This window comes from Scyliorhinus torazame, chromosome 22 (genome assembly GCF_047496885.1).
Source record: "Scyliorhinus torazame isolate Kashiwa2021f chromosome 22, sScyTor2.1, whole genome shotgun sequence".
Taxonomy (NCBI): Eukaryota; Metazoa; Chordata; class Chondrichthyes; order Carcharhiniformes; family Scyliorhinidae; genus Scyliorhinus; species Scyliorhinus torazame.
The window spans coordinates 35,640,830-35,658,939 of record NC_092728.1 but is presented as its reverse complement, the minus strand read 5'-3'; the positions used below and the strand labels follow the sequence as shown (position 1 = coordinate 35,658,939).

General features: G+C 52.7%; 1 protein-coding gene across 1 annotated transcript; it reads right to left on the bottom strand.

The window, feature by feature from the left end:
- Positions 1-979: 979 nt before the first annotated feature.
- On the bottom strand, positions 980-17,713 carry LOC140399004 (uncharacterized). Its single transcript, XM_072488046.1, has 2 exons — positions 16,599-17,713; positions 980-2,286 (listed from the first exon to the last, which is right to left on the bottom strand). Exon 2 carries the CDS (start codon positions 2,274-2,276, stop codon positions 1,194-1,196), a length of 1,083 nt encoding a protein of 360 aa, XP_072344147.1. The 5' UTR covers positions 2,277-2,286; positions 16,599-17,713; the 3' UTR covers positions 980-1,193.
- Positions 17,714-18,110: the final 397 nt, after the last annotated feature.

The window sequence follows — 18,110 nt, the reverse complement described above, 5'->3', positions numbered from 1 at the left end:
CCGTGCACACCCGCCTCCCCACCCCGCTCCGTGCACACCTGCCTCCCCACCCCGCTCCGTGCACACCCGCCCCCCCACCCCGCTCCGTGCACACCCACCTCCCCACCCCGCTCCGTGCACACGCGCCTCCCCACCCCACTCCGTGCACACCCGCCTCCACACTCCGCTCCGTGCACACCCACCTCCCCACCCCGCTCCGTGCACACCCGCCTCCCCTCCCCACTCCGTGCACACCCACATCCCCACCCCGCTCCGTGCACACGCGCCTCCCCACCCCACTCCGTGCACACCCGCCTCCACACTCCGCTCCGTGCACACCCGCCTCCACACTCCGATCCGTGCACACCCGCCTCACCACCCCGCTCCGTGCACAACCACACCCTCCACTCCGCCCCGTGTACACACCCCTCCCCACTCTGTGGACACCCACACCCCCCACTCTGCCCCGTGTACACACCCCCGAGCCCCCACCCCGCTCCGTGCACACACCCCTCCCCACTCCGTGCACACCCGCCTCCCACTCCGCCCGGTGTACACACCGCCGTGCCGCCACCCCCGCTGGGCTATTCCTGAGCTATTCTGAGCTATTCCTGTCTGATACCTCCCCACCCTCAGCGACCTAAACCAGTCCAGCCTTTCCCTCATGGCTCTGATAATTTGCTGCCATGCCTGGCTATGAAATAAGGTGTGGTATTCTACGACCATTCGCTGGCAGCAGAATTCTCTGGTCCCGTCAACAGCACATCCGTGGTTTCCCGGCGGCGTGGGATGGCTCCAATGGTAAATTCCATTGACAAGCGGCAGGAGAAGAGAGTGAACAGCGCAGCCAAATGTCTCCGACCCCGCCAGCAGCTGTAGGAGGAAGGACCCGTAACAGAGAGTCCCGGCCGTCTAACCAGATACAGCAATTGATGCAGCCACTGCAGACCCAGCAAAACCTGACCAGAAAACTTCATAATGAAACTGGACGCACACAATGTTTGCAATGATGATGGTTTATTTGACATTTATACATATATATGTGCACATGGTTGAACTCCAGCCTAGTTACGGGAGGCCATAACATCAGCAGTAAAAATGATACCCACTTCCAACCCCCTATCCTCCCCGCTTGGCCATCCTCTGAACCCAACAACAGAATATCACAGAAAAAGGCCTGGCCAGCGACAGGAGGCAGCTATGGTCCCGCAGAGTCAGGAATGAGCACTCTGATGCTTCAATAAGTAGGAGGAGCAGGTGAAGGCCTTCTCACATTGCGAGCATTTGTAGGGTCTCTCCCCGGTGTGCACTCGCTGGTGTACCCGCAGGTGGTAGGAGCGGGTGAAGCCCCTCCCGCACTGCGGGCATGTGAATGGTCTCTCCCCAGTGTGAACCCGACGGTGGGTCTCCAACTGGGATGGGTAGTTGAACTGCTTGCCGCACTCGGAGCAGGTGAATGGCCGCTCAGCACCATGGGTGGGCTGGTGTGCTAGCAGCTTGGACATGTACTTGAACCCCCGGCCACAGTGGGTACAGATGAAGGGGCCCTCACCGGTGTGGACCCGCCGGTGGGTCAGCAGGTTGGAGGAGCAGGCAAACCGCTTGCCACACACGGAGCACTGAAAGGGCCGCTCACCGGTGTGTAGCCGCCGGTGAATCTCCAGGTAGGATGGGCAGGCGAAACGCTTGGGGCACTGGGAGCAGGCAAATGGCCTCTCGCCAGTGTGGCTCCGCTGGTGCTTCAGCAGGTGTGAAGAACAGGCAAAGCCCTTCCCACACTGGGAGCAGGTGAAAGGCCTCTCACCGGTGTGGCTTCGCTGGTGGGTCTTGAGGTGGGACAGGCTGGTAAAGCGCTTCTCGCACTGCGAGCAAGGAAATGGCCTCGCTACGATCGGGGGGTGACTCAGTGGCCCCTGCCCACACTGGGAGCAGCAGCCTTGGGCGTAGAGGGGCCTGCCAGGAGTGCGGCCCAGGGGCTCTCCGCACACGGAGCAAGGCAGCGATCGCTCACCACTGTGAACCCGCTGGTGAGTCTGCAGGTTGGAGGACTGACTGAATGCTTTCCCACACACCGCGCAGGTAAATGGTCGCTCCCCAGTGTGACTCCGCCGGTGTATCTCGAGGTAGGATGGCCGGGCAAAACCCTTCCCGCAGTCCCCGCACTGGTATGCCCGTTCCATACTGCGTGTCTCACCCACTGCCAGAGGCCTGCGCTTGTCAAATCCCAACGCACCGTGTGGCTCCTTCAGTTCCTCTCGCAAATCTCCTGAGCTCCCGGAGGGCTGTAAATGGTCCATTTCCAACGGCCTGTAAAACGAGTTTACAAAGGTTAGGACAGGTAGATGGGAGGGGGATCATTCTGTGCTAGTGTCTCCAAGGGTCCAACCCCTCCTTCATCCCTCTTTCCCAGCGCTGCCCGCCCCCCCCCCCTCTTCTAAATCTAGACTGCCCAGTTTCCGTATGATTATTGTCCCGTGACTGGTCCCCAGGGACAATCACAGTGGATTGTCGGCGAGACTGCAGAAGAGGTCTATCCGGATACTCCTCGGTTTCAGGAATCTCAGTTCTGGGGTGAGCAGGTGGGAGCAGGGAGAATTCAGAAGATGTTTGATGGAGGTGTTCAAAGATAAGGATGGGCAGCGGTGGATTTTTGATTTTTCTCCAAGAGGCCTTTTTCAGGATGGCAGCCGGTAACTAGTGGTGTGCCTCAGGGGTCTGTGCTCGGACCACAACGTTTCACAATATACATTAATGATCTGGAAGGAGGAACTGAAGGCACTGTTGCTAAGTTTGCAGATGATACAAAGATCTATAGAGGGACAGGTAGGACTGAGGAAGCAAGGGGGCCGCAGGAGGACTTGGAAAGGCTACGAGAATGGGCAAAGAAGTGGGCAGTGATCATGGCCAATCCACCTAACCTGCACATCTTTGGACTGTGGGAGGAAACCGGAGCACCGGAGGAAACCCACGCACACACGGGGAGGACGTGCAGACTCCGCACAGACAGAGACCCAAGCCGGAATCGAACCTGGGACCCTGGAGTTGTGAAGCAATTGTGCTATCCACAAGGCTACCGTGCTGCCGTATGTCCCTCTGTAACTTGTAACATCCTTCCGCACTGTCCACAACTCCACCGACTTTAGTGTCATCTGCAAATTTACTCACCCATCCTTCTACACCCTCCTCCAAGTCATTTATAAAAATGACAACCAGCAGTGACCCCAAAACAGATCCTTGTGGTACACCACTAGTAACTGGACTCCAGTCTGAACATTTCCCATCAACCACCACCCCTTGTCTTCTTCCAGCTAGCCAATTTCTGATCCAAACTGCTAAATCACCCTGAATCCCATGCCTCCGTATTTTCTGCAGTAGCCTACCATGGGGAACCTTATCAAATGCTTTACTGAAATCCATATATACCACATCAACTGCTTTACCCTCATCCACCTGTTTGGCCACCTTCTCAAAGAACTCAATAAGGTTTGTGAGGCACGACCTTCCCTTCACAAAACCGTGTTGACTATCTCTAATCAAATTATTCCTTTCCAGATGATTATACATCCTATCTCTTATAAACCTTTCCAAGATTTTGCCCACAACAGAAGTAAGGATCACTGGTCTATAGTTACCGGGGTTGTCGCTACTTCCCTTCTTGAACAAGGGACATTTGCTATCCTCCCATATTCTGGCACTATTCCTGTAGACAAAGATGACTTAAAGATCAAAGCCAAAGGCTCAGCAATCTCCTCCCTAGCTTCTCAGAGAATCCTAGGATAAATCCCATCCGGCCCAGGGGACTTATCTGTTTTCACACTTTCCAGAATTGCTAACACCTCCTCCTTATGAACCTCAAACTCTTCTAGTCTAGTAGCCTGAATCTCAGCATTCTCCTCGACAACACTATCTTTTTCCTGTGTGAATACCGACGAAAAATATTCATTTAGCACCTCTCCTATCTCCTCGGACTCCACGCACAACTTCCCGCTACTGTCCTTGACTGGCCCTACTCTTACCCTAGTCATTCTTTTATTCCTGACATATCTATAGAAAGATTTAGGGTTATCCTTGATCCTACGTGCCAAAGACTTCTCATGTCCCCTCCTGGCTCTTCTTAGCTCTCTCTGTAGGTCCTTCCTAGCTAACTTGTAACTCTCAAGCGCCCTAACTGAACCTTCATGTCTCATCTTTACATAAACCTCCTTCTTCCTCTTGACAAGTGTTTTGACTGCGTTAGTAAACCAGGGTTCCCTTGCTTGATCACTTCCTCCCTGCCTGACAGGTACATACTTATCAAGGACATGCAGTAGCTGTTCCTTGAACAAGCTCCACATTTCCACTGTGCCCATCCCCTGCAGTTTTCCTATCCATCCGATGCATCCTAAGTCTTCCCTCATCGCATCATAATTGCCTTTCCCCCAGATATAACTCTTGCCCTGCGGTATATACCTATCCCTTTCCATCACTAAAGTAAACGTAATCGAATTGTGGTCACTATCACCAAAGTGCTCACCTACCTCCAAATCTAACACCTGTCCTGGTTCATTACCCAGTACCAAATCCAAAATGGCCTCGCCTCTCGTTGGCCTATCTACATACTGTGTCAGGAAACCCTCCTGCACACATTGGACAAAAACGGACCCATCTAAAGTACTCGAACTATAGCGTTTCCAGTCAATATTTGGAAAGTCAAAGTCCCTCATAACAACTACCCTGTTGCTTTCGCTCCTATCCAGAAGCATCTTTGCAATCCTTTCCTCTACATCTCTGGAACTTTTTGGAGGCCTATAGAAAACCCCTAACAGGGTGACCTCTCCTTTCCTGTTTCTAACCTCAGCCCATACTATCTCAGTAGACGAGTCCTCATCAATCGTCCTTTCTGCCACCGTAATACTGTCCTTGACTAACAATGCCACCCCTCCCCCTCTTTTACCACCTTCCCTGAGCTTACTGAAATATTTAAACCCCGGCACCTGCAACAACCATTCCTGTCCCTGCTCTATCCATGTCTCCGAAAGGCCACAACATCGAAGTCCCATAAGACCATAAGACATAGGAGCGGAAGTAAGGCCATTCGACCCATCAAGACCACTCCACCATTCAATCATGGCTGATTTCAACTCCATTTACCCGCTCTCATGTACCAACCCATGCCGCAAGTTCACCCACCTTATTCCGGATGCTCCTGGCATTGAAGAAGACACTTTAAACCACCTTTCTGCCTGCCGGTACACTCCTGCAACTTTGAAACCTTACTCATGATCTCACTACTCTCAACCTCCTGTATTCTGGAGCTACAATTCAGGTTCCCAAGCCCCTGCTGAACTAGTTTAAACCCTCCTGAAGAGCATTAGCAAATTTCCCCCCCCCAGGATATTGGTACCCCTCTGGTCCAGGTGTAGACCATCCTGTATGTAGAGGGAAGGTGTTAGTAAGGAGTTGGTAGCAGTCGCATATTAGAGTAGCTCTGCAGTATCTTAGTGTAAGTTAGTGTTAGACCATTATTTCCAACTGTATTACTGTATTCATCTTAGACATTTTAGTATTTTGTTAGGGTAGTGTTAATATAAATAACTTTGTGCATAAAACAAAGCCTAACATTTTGTTCAAACTACAATATCAAGATTCAACATCAGCCCAATCAAAGAACATTACAGCAACTTGCGTATTTCTTTGTCCATAACAAATGTAAATTGTACCATGCTCTGGTCGCTATAACCAAAATGCTCCCCCCACCAACACACCATCACCTGTCCAGCTTAATACCCCAGAATTAGGTCCAGAACTGCACATCCTTTGTCTCGCCTGACGATTTTATATCCCAGGATGTTGAGCTGCCAATCCTGCCCCTCCCTCAACCACGTTTCCATGATGGTTACTCTATCACAATTCCACATGTCAATCCTGGATGTTAACTCATCCATTTTACCTGAATCTTTCTGGCACTACCTACTGCTGTATTCCCTCTGACTTGATTGTTTTGTTGTGCTATGCTGTGTTCCTATTCTGCTAACATTCTGCTTCCCTTGCTGAATTAGATTAAACTCCTCCCAACAGCACTAGCAAACCCACCAGCAAGGATTTAGTCCTGCTCTGGTTCAGGTGTGTCCCGCTTGTACAGGTCCCAGAAACTGTCCCAGTGGTTCAGGAAACTAAAGCCCTCCCTCCTGCACCAACTCTTAAGCCACACATTCATCTGCATTATTTTACTATTTCTGAACTCGCTAGCACGTGACACTGGGAGTAATCCAGAGATTACAACCCGAGAGGTCCTGCTTTTTAGTCCATTAAATGTTGATGCAAGTCCTCATCGCTCTTCCTACTTATGTCACTGGTACCAACATGTACCATGACCTCTGCCTTTTCACCCTTCCCCTTCAGGATGCCCTGCAGCCGTTCGGAGGCACCAGGGAGGCAACACACCATCCTGGAATCACGTTGATGGCCACAGTAGCGCCTATCTGTTCCCCTGACTGTAGAAACCCCTATTACTATTGCCCTTCCTCTCTTTCTCCCCTCCTGTAAAGACAGGCTTCTTGTGGTGCCAGAAGCTTGTCTACATTCCCTGGAGGAACCAGCCTCATCAGCCCCAAGATGGAAGACTGGTTTGTGAGTGAGACCCCAGGGAACTCCTGAACTACCTGCCTGTTTCTCTGGATTGCCTGGTGGTCACCCATTCCCTTCCTTCTCAAGTCCCTTCAGTTGTAGTGTGACCACCTCTCTAAACATGCAATCCACGATGCTCTAAGACTTGCAGATGCTCCACAGTGTCTCCAGCCACCGTTCCAGCTCAGAAACCCAAGCTTCCAAGAGGTACAGCTGGACACACTGCCTGCATACATGCTGGTCTCAGGCTCTGGAAATGTTCTCGGATTCCTATATTGATAAGGGGCGGGATTCTCCCAACGGCCGGCTAAGTGCTGACGCCGGAGTAAAAACGGGAGTGTTTTACTCCGGCGTCGGCGCCCGTTGCGGGACCCACAGCGGACTAGGACCCAGCCTGAACCCGGCGCCGCGGGGTCTGCGCATGCGCAGTTGGGCCGGCGCCAACTAGTACATGCGCAGTGGCCTTCCCCGCGCCGGCCCCGAGATTGGGGGGCAGAGAGGCCGGTCCGCCGATCGGTGGGCCTGATCTCAGGCCAGGCCACTACAGAGGCCCCCGCCCCGGGGTCGGACCCTCCCCTCCCCCTCACAGGCCGCCCCCGGACCCTTCAACGCCGAGTTCCCACTGGCTCAGAGGATGTTAGAACGGCGCCGGCGGGACTCGGCTTTTTGTTGACGGCCGCTCGGCCCATCCAGGCTGGAGAATCAGATCTCCGGCCTGGGCCGGAGAGTCGGCGCATACCCTGACCAGCGCCGCACCGACCACGCCGATGGCGCCAGTTCTCCGCGCTGCAGAGAATTGCGTCCCGGCGTCGTGGCACGATTCGCGCCGCGCCGATTCTCCGACCCGGCGGGGGGGGGCCAGAGAATTCCGCCCTAGGTGTCTCATTAAAGATTGCTGCACAAGAGCTTGGTGTTGGGCGGAATCATACCATATTTTTCCAAAGTGCCAGGCTCAGACTGAAAACCGTCATGTTACTCTCCAGTTGCACAGACCAGTTTTCTCTCCGGACCTTGAGCCTCTTTAAAGGAAAAAAAATCAGTGGGCGTGGTTTACACCGTCAGTCTGGCAAGGCGGGGCCCGACAGAGCCGGCACCCAGCTCCACAGAGATCAGGGCAGCATTTTTGAAGGGGTTCTGATCAGCACAGATGTTTCACTCTCCCACCCATCACCCCACCTCCCCCCCTCCCCCAACACCCACTGAGTCTCCCTCTTCCCGCCGTGGAAGTATCACTGGCGATTTCCCCCCTCTGTGGCCTCCCCATGCCTGTCTTCCTGCCCACTCTCCCATCGCCCCACCACACATAAATGGACCCCACCCCTTCCCATGAGGCTAACACAAGGGCCCACCCTGGCACTGCTCCCTGGCATAAGGTGGGACTTCCAGGTTGGTACTGCTCGGCAATGTACCTCCACCCCGTAAGGGGCTTTGCTTACCTTTGCGCCCCCGGGGTATACCCTCGACTGGTTCACGTTTTTAAAAAGCTGTTGTAAACCTCCCATTATTGAGGTATGAATATTTAATGAGGGGGTGATCATGTGCCTGAGGGCCTGTTAATAATACCAAAATTAATTCAAGTGTATTTAAATGAGGTTCCTGCCCTTTGTAGATGTGAGCCTCATGACGTCGCGTTTCCCCAGTCTCTCTGGATCTTCCACCGTTCTCTCTGAAGGTGACCGCAGGCTCTGTTTTTTTCTCTCCACAGATACTGCCAGACCTGCGGAGCCTGTCCAGCAGTTTCTGTTTTTATTTCAGATTTCTAGAATATGCAGTATTTTGCTTTTACAATATAAGAGCTCACATAATACTGGGGTTGACAAATTAGATAAACTCTCCTCCTCCCCAGGTGCAAAGACCGCAGGCGGAGAAAGCACACATTCTTCTGTCTTTTTGCATCATTCGTCTTACTGGGAACAGGTTAGCAGCCTGTATGGCTTGAGGGAAACCACTTGCCAGAGTGTATGGCTTGAGCGCCACCTGTTGCCAAAGGGTATGGCTTGAGGGCAACCTGTTGACAGAGGGTATGGCTTGAAGCATGCCTGTTTCCAAGGGTATGGCTTGAAGGATACCAATTGCTAGAGAGTACGGCTTTAGGGATGCGTGTTTCCAGAGGATGTTACTTGAGGACACCGTTGCCAGAGGGTATGGCTCGAGTGATGCCTGCTGCCAGAGGTTATGGCCTAAGGGACACCTGTTTACCAGAGGTGAGACATCAAGACAGGGCAAATCACGACAGCTTTCAAAAGACGTGCGCTTGATGAGTTTTTTTAAAAATTCAGAGTACCCAATTTATTTTTTCCAATTAAGGGGCAATTTAGCGCGGCCAATCCACCTACCCTGCACATCTTTGGGTTCTGGGGGTGAAACCCACGCAAACACGGGGAGAATGTGCAATTACCACACGGGCAGTGACCCAGAGCCGGGATCGAACCTGGGACCTCGGCGCTGTGAGACAGCAGGGCTAACCCACTGCGCCACCGTGCTGCCCTGCGCTTAATGAGTTGACCTCCAAGGGAGGTTTGGAGCTGAGTGGAAAGCTCGTTTTTTCTCAGGGGAGACGGGCAGTGGGGATGGACTCAGGAATACCAAGAGACGCCTCTGGGTACCAGGGAAATCCGCTCAAGTACCAAGAGAGGCTCTCAGGTACTGGAGAGAGATTTGTGGATGTTGGGAGAGAGCCTCATGGGTACGGGGGGGGGGGGGGGGGGGGGAGGGGGGGGGGTGGTCTCTTGAGTACCAGGGAGAGACTTGCGGGTACCGGGGGAGAGATTCGCGGGTAGCGTAAAATCATAGAATCTCTGCAATGCAGATGCAGAGGAAGGCCATTTGGCCCATCGCATCTGCACCGACCCTTGGAAAGAATGCCCTACCTAGGCCCATGGCCCAACCCTATCTCTGTAACCCAGTAACCCCACCTAACCTTTTTTGGACACTAAGGGGCAATTTAGCATGGCCAATCCACCTAATCTGCACATCTTTGGACTGTGGGAGGAAACCGCAGCACCCAGAGGAAACCCACGCAGACACGGATAAACATGCAAACTCCACACAGTCACCCGAGCCAGAATTGAACCCGGGTACCTGGCGCAGCAGTGAGGTAGCAGTGCTAACTACTCTCCCGCCGTATCAGGGGAGAGACTTATCGGTACCGGAGGAGAGACTCAAGGGTATCGGGGGGAGACTCGTGGGTACCAGGAAGAGACTCGGGGGTATCGGGGGGAGACTCGGGGGTATCGGGGAGAGACTTGGGGGTATCAGGGAGAGACTCGGGGGTATCGGGGAGAGACTCGGGGGTATCTGGGAGAGACTCGGGGGTACCGGGAAGAGACTCGGGGGTATTGGGGAGAGACTCGGGGGTAGTGGGGAGAGACTCGGGGGTATCGGGGAGAGCCTCGGGGGTATTGGGGAGAGACTCGGGGGTATTGGGGAGAGACTTGGGGGTATCGGGGAGAGACTCGGGGGTACCGGGAAGATTCATGGGTACCAGGGAGAGACTCGGGGGTACCTGGAAGAGATTTGGGGGTATCGGGGAGAGACTCGGGGGTACCTGGAAGATTAATGGGTACTGGGGAGAGACTCGGGGGTATCGGGAAGATTCATGGGTACCGGAGGAGAGACTCGGGGGTATCGGGGAGAGATTCGGGGGTACCGGGAAGAGACTCGGGGGTATCGGGGAGAGACGCGGGGGTATCGGGGAGAGACTCGTGGGTACCGGAAAGAGACTCGGGGGTAGCGGTGAGAGACTCGGGGGTATCGAGGAGAGACTCGGGGGCATCGGGGAGAGACTCGGGGTACCGGGAAGAGACTCGGGGTATCGGGATGAGACTCGGGGGTACCAGGGAGAGACTCAGGGATACCGGGAAGAGACTGAGGGGTACCGGGAAGAGACTTGGGGGTATCGGGGAGAGACTCGGGGGTACTGGGAAGAGACTCGGGGGTATTGGGGAGAGAGTCATGGGAACCGGGAAGAGACTCAGGGGTACCGGGGGAGAGTCTCATGGGTACCGGGGGAGAGACTCATGGGCACCGGAGAGAGACTCGTGGGTATCGGGAGAGACTCGTGCGTACCAGGGTACCGTGGGAGATACTCGGGAGTGGGGGTGGGGGGGCTTGAGGGTACCGGGGGAAAGACTCGGGCATACCAGGGGAGAGACTCATGGGTACCGGAGGAGAGACCAGAGGGTACCAGAGGAGAGACCCGGAGGTAGTGCGGAAGGACATGTAGTTGTCAGGCAAACCACTTCAGAACAAGAGGAGACTAGGTACTGCTGTTGAGGGGTGAATAGTTGGGACTAGAAGGGGGAAGGCAGGGGATTCAGGTAGCGAGGGAATGGACAGGGCTCCATAAGTGGAACTTAAAGCTGGTGGAGGAGGCCAGGGAGGATCTTAAGAGGTGGGATACACTGCACTTAACATTGGTGGGGAGGGTCCAAGTGGTGAAAATGAATATTCTGCCGAGGTTCTTGTTTATCTCTCAGGCTCTCCCGATCTTTATACCAAAGGCCTTTTTTCGGAAAGTGGACACAATCATCTCTGACTTTGTATGGGCGGGGAAGGTGCCGAGGGTGGGGAGGACCCTGCTACAGAGGCAGAGGCAGCAGGGGGGTTTTGCGTTGCCAAACCTGCTTCATTATTATTGGGCGGCGAATGTGGACAAGGTGCGGCGGTGGTGGGAAGGAGAAGGGGTAGAGTGGGTTAGGATGGAGGAGGAATCTTGTGAGGGGTCTAGTTTGAGGGCTATGGTGACGGCAGCATTGCCAATGGCTCCGGGTAGTATTCAGGGAGCCCGCTATCCCTCGCTACTGTAAATGGCATCCCCCCCCTAAATTAGCCCGCTGTGCCAGCTCATTCACCGGGAATACCTCGCTTTTCCCTACATTCAGCTTGTATCCCGAGAACCCTCCAAACCTCCCCAACAGGCCCATAATCCTTCCCATACTCTCCAACGGAACCAAAACATACAGCAAGCGGTCATCGGCATAGAGCGACACCCGTGCTCCCTCTGTCCCCTCATTATCCCTGGATAGTGTATACAGGTGGAGGGAAGTGGGGCTGGTCAAGGTGAAGGATTGGTATTTGGAGGAAGGGTTCGCCAGTCTGGAGGAGCTAAGGGAGAGGGTAGAGCTGCCGACGGGTAGTGAGTTCAGGTATCTACAGGTTAGGGACTTTGCACGAAAGGTCTGGAAGGGGTTCCCTAGATTGCCGGGATACACCCTGCTGGAGCGACTGCTGCTTCCGGATGTGGAAGGGGAGGGAAGAATTGGGTACATATATAAGTAGCTGGGGGAGCAGGGAGGCGAGCGGGTGGTGAAGATCAAGGAGAAATGGGAAGCGGAGTTGGGAATGGAGATCAATTGGGGAGTGTGCAGTGAGGCACTGCGAAGGATAAACTGGACCTCCTCTTGTGCAAGGATGAGCCTGATATAGTTTAAGGTGGTGCACAGGGTGCATATGACTCGAACAAGAATGAGTGGGTACTTTCAGGGAGTAGCAGATGAGTGTGAGAGGTGTGGGCGGGGGGGGGGGCCAGCGAATCGTGCGCACATGTTTTGGGGTTGTGAAAAATTGGGAAGATTCTGGGCGGGAGTGTCTGAGCCAGGACAGTGGAGGAGGAGGTGGACCCGGACCCTTTGTTGGCGATATTTGGGGTTTCAGAGAAGCCGGAGCTCATGGAGAGGAGGAAGGCCGATGTCTTGTCCTTCGCCTCTCTGATTGCACGGCGGCGAATTTTGCTGGAGTGGCGGTCGGCATTGCCACCGGGGGTAGCAGCATGGTTGGGTGACCTTTATGACTTCCTGCGGTTAGAGAAGATAAAGTATGAGTTAAGGGGCTCAGCAGGGGAGTTTGAGAAAAGGTGGGGGATGTTTGTGACCTTGTTTGAGGAGCTGTTCGTCACGGCGAGGGGGGGGGATGAAAAAGGAGGAACATCTGTACAAACTGTATAGTTGATTATTGGGAAGAATGTTTTCCAGGGTGTTTATTTGCTGTAACTACTTTGATATAAGTTTGAATAAAATACGTTTTAAATAAAAAGAAGGGGGAAGGCAGCCAAGTGTTAAAATCACCGTTCCTGAGGCTGCCTTCTGCTCCTGGGCCGTGGCTTTCTTGCAGGGCCCGGATACTCAGAAGGAAGTGTGGGCCATTGTGGTGTGAGGGTGGCCAGTCATTATGGACTTACGGATCCACTCAAATGTTGTTGGGGTTGTGGGGGGAGGGGGGATTGGGGACAGAAGGGGGAGTGGGGGTCTGCAGGCTCATTACTGACAAGGGCCAGTCTAATGGCAAGGCATGTCAATAAGGAACACTCAGTTGCAGATGGGATCGTTCCGCTACAACTCAACTCACATACCTTAAGTCTGACTGCTCACTCAATTATGCCCACTAAATCACCACTGATGATGTGTAAGTGCCACTAATTGCCGTTCTGGCGTGTTAGCCTCCACATTCGGTGACTGCCATGGTTTCCCTGCACCATTAGCTGACTGGGCAAGCACCTGCATCCTCTTTGATAGTGAGCAAGGGAACACAGGCTGAGGAGAGCGCTCCGACCCTTCAGATGCCTGCTGAGGTGCCATTGACTGGGCCTTGGAGTGGAGCTTAGGACAATGCCTGCGCCTGAGATGATAGCTCAGGTTGGACTTGGCATGCGTTCTTTGGAGGGCTGAGTCCTGGAGGGCACGGCCTACTTTCGGGGTCCTGATGTGTGGCAGCGTCACTCTCCTCAGCCTGTACAGCTGGAGCTGAGGCGGTCACAGGAAGATAGACGGAACTCTCCGAGAGTCACCTGGGTGGATGGCCCCTGGCTGTGGACCAGCTGTTCCTCCTCCTTATGCTCTAGTGCCCCTGGCTTCCTCCTTGGGATAGAGGGGCAGCTGGTGTGAGCATAGGAAGCCCAACTGGCATCTGGTGTTGGCACAAGTGGATCCCCATAACTACCTGAACAATGTAGTGCGTGTCCTGCTGCAGTGCAGGAAATGAAATGAAAATCACTTATTGTCACAAGTAGGCATCAAATGAAGTTACTGTGAAAAGCCCCTAGTCGCCACATTCCAGCACCTGTTCGGGGAGGCTGGTACGGGAATTGAACCATGGTGCTGGCCTGCCTTGGTCTGCTTTCAAAGTCAGCGATTTAGCCCTGTGCTAAGGAGAGAGGTCTTGCGCCACTCTTGCTATATTAACCAGGTTGTGTCAGAGGGTAGCATCATCTTCTTTGATAGAAGGCGGAGTGAATCTGATTTCCCTTCCTGATGTTCCCCACTTTGCCTTTGGAGCTCCTGAGGTATGACCGAGTCCTGAAGCTTATCACCTGACTGGGCCTCAGCAGAATCCTGACCTCCAGCAATCCTTACTACTGAGTAAAGAACCTACCTCTGACATCTGTCTTATATCACCCCTCAATTTAAAGATATGTCCCCTCGTGCTAGACATCACCATCCGAGGGAAAAGGCTCTCACTGTCCATCCTATCCAATCCTCTGATCATCTTGTATGCCTCAATTAAGTCACCTCTTAACCTTCTTCTCTCTAACGAAAACAGCCTCAAATCCCTCAGCCTTTCCTCATAAGATCTTCCCTCCATACCAGGGAACATTCTGGTAAATCTCTTCTGCACCCTTTCCAATGCTTCCAAATCCTTCCTATAATGCGGCGACCAGAATTGCACGCAATACTCCAAATGTGGCCGCACCAGTTTTGTACAGCTGCAATCATGGCTCCGAAACTCAATCCCTCTACCAATAAAAGCTAACACACCGTACGCCTTCTTAACAACCCTCTCAACCTGAGTGACAACTTTCAGGGATCTATGTACATGGACACCGAGATCTCTCTGCTCATCCACACTGCCAAGAATCTTACCATTAGCCCAGTACTCTGTCTTCCTGTCATTCCTTCCAAAATGAATCACCTCACACTTTTCTGCATTAAACTCCATTTGCCACATCACAGCCCAGCACTGCAGCTTATCTATGTCCCTCTGTAACTTATAACATCCTTCCGCACTGTCCACAACTCCACCGACTTTAGTGTCATCTGCAAATTTACTCACCCATCCTTCTGCACCCTCCTCCAGGTCATTTATAATAATGACAAACAGCAGTGGCCCCAAAACAGATCCTTGTGGTACACCACTAGTAACTAGACTCCAGTCTGAACACTTCCCATCAACCACCACCCTTTGTCTTCTTCCAGCTAGCCAATTTCTGATCCAAACTGCTAAATCTCCCTGAATCCCATGCTTCCGTATTTTCTGCAGTAGCCTACTGTGGGGAACCTTATCAAACGCTTTACTGAAATCCATATACACCACATCCCTCATCCACCTGTTTGGTCACCTTCTCAAAGAACTCAATAAGGTTTGTGAGGCACGACCTACCCTTCACAAAACCGTGTTGACTATGTCTAATCAAATTATTCCTTTCCAGATGATTATACACCACACACGGGGAGGATGTGCAGACTCTGCACAGTGACCCAAACCGGAATCGAACCTGGGACCCTGGAGCTCTGAAGCAATTGTGCTCTCCACAATTCTACCGTGCTGACCCCACAATTCTACCGTGCTGCCATCTGCTGCCACGATCAGCAGGACCACGACGCCAACCGTCAGAAGTTTCTCCAAATCGCCCAAGCTCTCAACCTCACTTATAACAAGGGAAAATGCGTTTTCCGCACAACCCGACTGGCCATCCTCGGCTCTGTCGTGGAAAACGGAGATGATGAGAGTGATGAGAAGAGAGACTCACCCTGGCAGGAAGATTATTCTTTTTGGTCACTGGATGCCAGTCCTCTTATGCAGGGAGTTGGCACTGACCATGTTGGCCACCGCCTCCCAGGATAGGTTGGTGTCCCAGCTCGGTGGTCTCCACTCTGTGCAAGGTTAGAGGGCGTCACTCCACACCTCAGCAGTCTGCCTTGGGGTCAGCCTCCCTTGCTGCCATCTATTGCCATCGCCCAAGGAGTGGTGGCTGCCGAGCATTGGGGCAGACTTTAAATGGAGTGCTGAGGAAACGGCAAGGCGGGCGAATCAGAGGCTGCCCACCACCGAGCCGGTGTCAATCCCCTGGCCTCACGTTTTTTTTTCTAAGTGCTGCACAATATGACATGAAATCCTGCCCCCGTGGTCATCATGCTCAATGTCACTTCTCCCATCCCGCCATCAGCTTTTGCTGAATTTAGGGAAAATTCCACCCATGGGATTTTCTCCCCTCAGAGCATCAGTTTATGTTAGAAATTATATTCCCATTAGATCCCGACAATGCAGGAGCCTCTTTGGCCCATCGAGTCTGCACTTACCCTCTGAAAGAGCACCCTACCCAGACCCACTCCCCCACCTAACCGTTTGAACATTAAGGGACAATTTAGCATGGCCAATCCACCTAAAATGCACATCTTTGGACACTAAAGGACAATTTAATATGTTTTAATAATCAGAGTTTCCGACCCCCGCTCCCTGTACATTGGTGCTGAGGGGAGGGTACCCTGTTTCTCCAACACAAAATTACTGTTTGTACCGTTTGGCCTTGTATATTGTTTTACTGTTTTAATCAAAAGATACGGACAATCCACCTTTGGAATGTGAGAGGAAACCTAGAGCACCCGAAGGAAACCCACGCAGATACGGGGAGAACGTGCAAACTCCACACAGACAGTCACCCGAAGCCGGAATTAAACCCGGGTCCCTGGTGCTGTGAGGCAGTGGTGCTAACCACTGTGTCACCGTGCCAAATAGTGGAGAAGGACTTAGGGGCTGAATGGCATACTCTTGCTCCTACTTCTACTGATTTGTGGTTTAGTTCATCCATTTTAATCAGTGAATTTGTTTTGGTCAGATGACCTAGAAGATAGAAAATGGAATTTGAAGTGACTCCTCAAATCACTTTGTCACTTCACTCAAAAATCTAGTAATCACTTATAGCCCAAGGAAGGATGCAGCCTGCCCCTTTAAGATCCCAGAGGGTGTTGTGTAAAATTCCAAGTCCAGGCCAAAGAGTAAAAGGAAATAATTTCACTCACAGCTTTGTTCCAAGCACAAAGCTTCAGGATTGGGTCCACACTGTGAACTGAAATCTCCGGTCAATAAATCAACTGTGCAACTGGATGGGTTACAGCTGGCGACGGAATGAATCCAAATTCAAATTGAAGATGAATTGAAGCTGAGTTAGAGATGGTGCTGGATTAATAGATTGCATCCATTCCAAGATATTTCAGGCAAGGGTCGACCTATTCCAGGCTGGGTTGGTCCATTGCTGCCTACTCCAGGTAGCGGTGGATATATTGCAGGTTCAGGTCTCAATATTCCAGAATATTCCAGGCTCAGGTGTGTCTATTTCAGGATATTCCAGGTTTAGACTTGTCTATTTCAGGATATTCCAGGATGGGATGTGTCTATTTCAGGACATTCCAGGCTAGGATGTGTCTATTCCACGATTTTCCAGGCTGGGTTGTGTCCACTTCAGGGTATTCCAGGCTGGGATGTGTCTATTCCAAGATATACCAGGCTGGAATGTGCCTTTGCCAGGATAATTTAGGAAGGGTTGTGTCTATTCTGGGATATTCCAGGCTGGGCTGTATCTAATACAGGATATTCCAGGTTGATATGTGTGTATTCCAGGATATTCCATGCTGGGTTGTGTCTAAACCTGGATATTCCACGCTGGGATGTGTCGATTCCAGGATATTCCAGGTGTGCTGTATCTATTCCAGGATATTCCAAGCTGGTATATGTCTATCTCAGGCTGGGATGTGTCTATTCCAGGATATTCCAGGTGTGCTGTATCTATTCCAGGATATTCCAGAGTGGTATGTGTCTATTCCAGGATATTCCACGTGTGCTGTATCTATTGCAGGAGATTCCACGCTGTAATCTGTCTATTCCAGGATATTCCAGACTGGTATGTGTATTTCAAGATATTCCAGGTGCTGTATCTATTACAGGATATTCCTGGAGATTCCAAGCTGGTATATGTCTATTCCAGGATGGGATGTCTCGATTCCAGGATATTCCAGGTAGGTTGTGTCTATTTCAGGATATTCCAGGCTAGGTTTATATATTTAAGGATATTCCAGGTTGCTGCAGTTTTTCCTACTCTGACTCCGGTTCCCCCGGACAAAGGGAGGCAGATTCTCGCTCCCGCCTCCTTCTGCGCTGCCATTGGCTAAGCCTCCGGAGCCGCCGCTCCAGCGATCGAGCCCGTCCGGCGCTTCTTATTGGCTAAAGCCCCGTCCATCAACATAGTGACGTCACAGCCGTCGCCGCGCGGTCCCAAAGCGGGCGGGTTCGACGTTGGAGCGGGGATGGGGCGAAATGGGTGCAGGAGTGGGGATGGGGCGGGATCGGCGCTGGAGCGGGGATTGGGCGGGATCGGTGCTGGAGCGTGCTTTGGGCGCGATCGGCGCTGGAGCGGGATTGGGGCAGGATCGGGGATGGGGCGGGATTGGCGCTGGAGCGTGGGTGGATTGGGCGGGATCGGTGCTGGAGCGGGGATGGGGCGGGATTGGCGCTGGAGCGGGGATGGGGCAGGATTG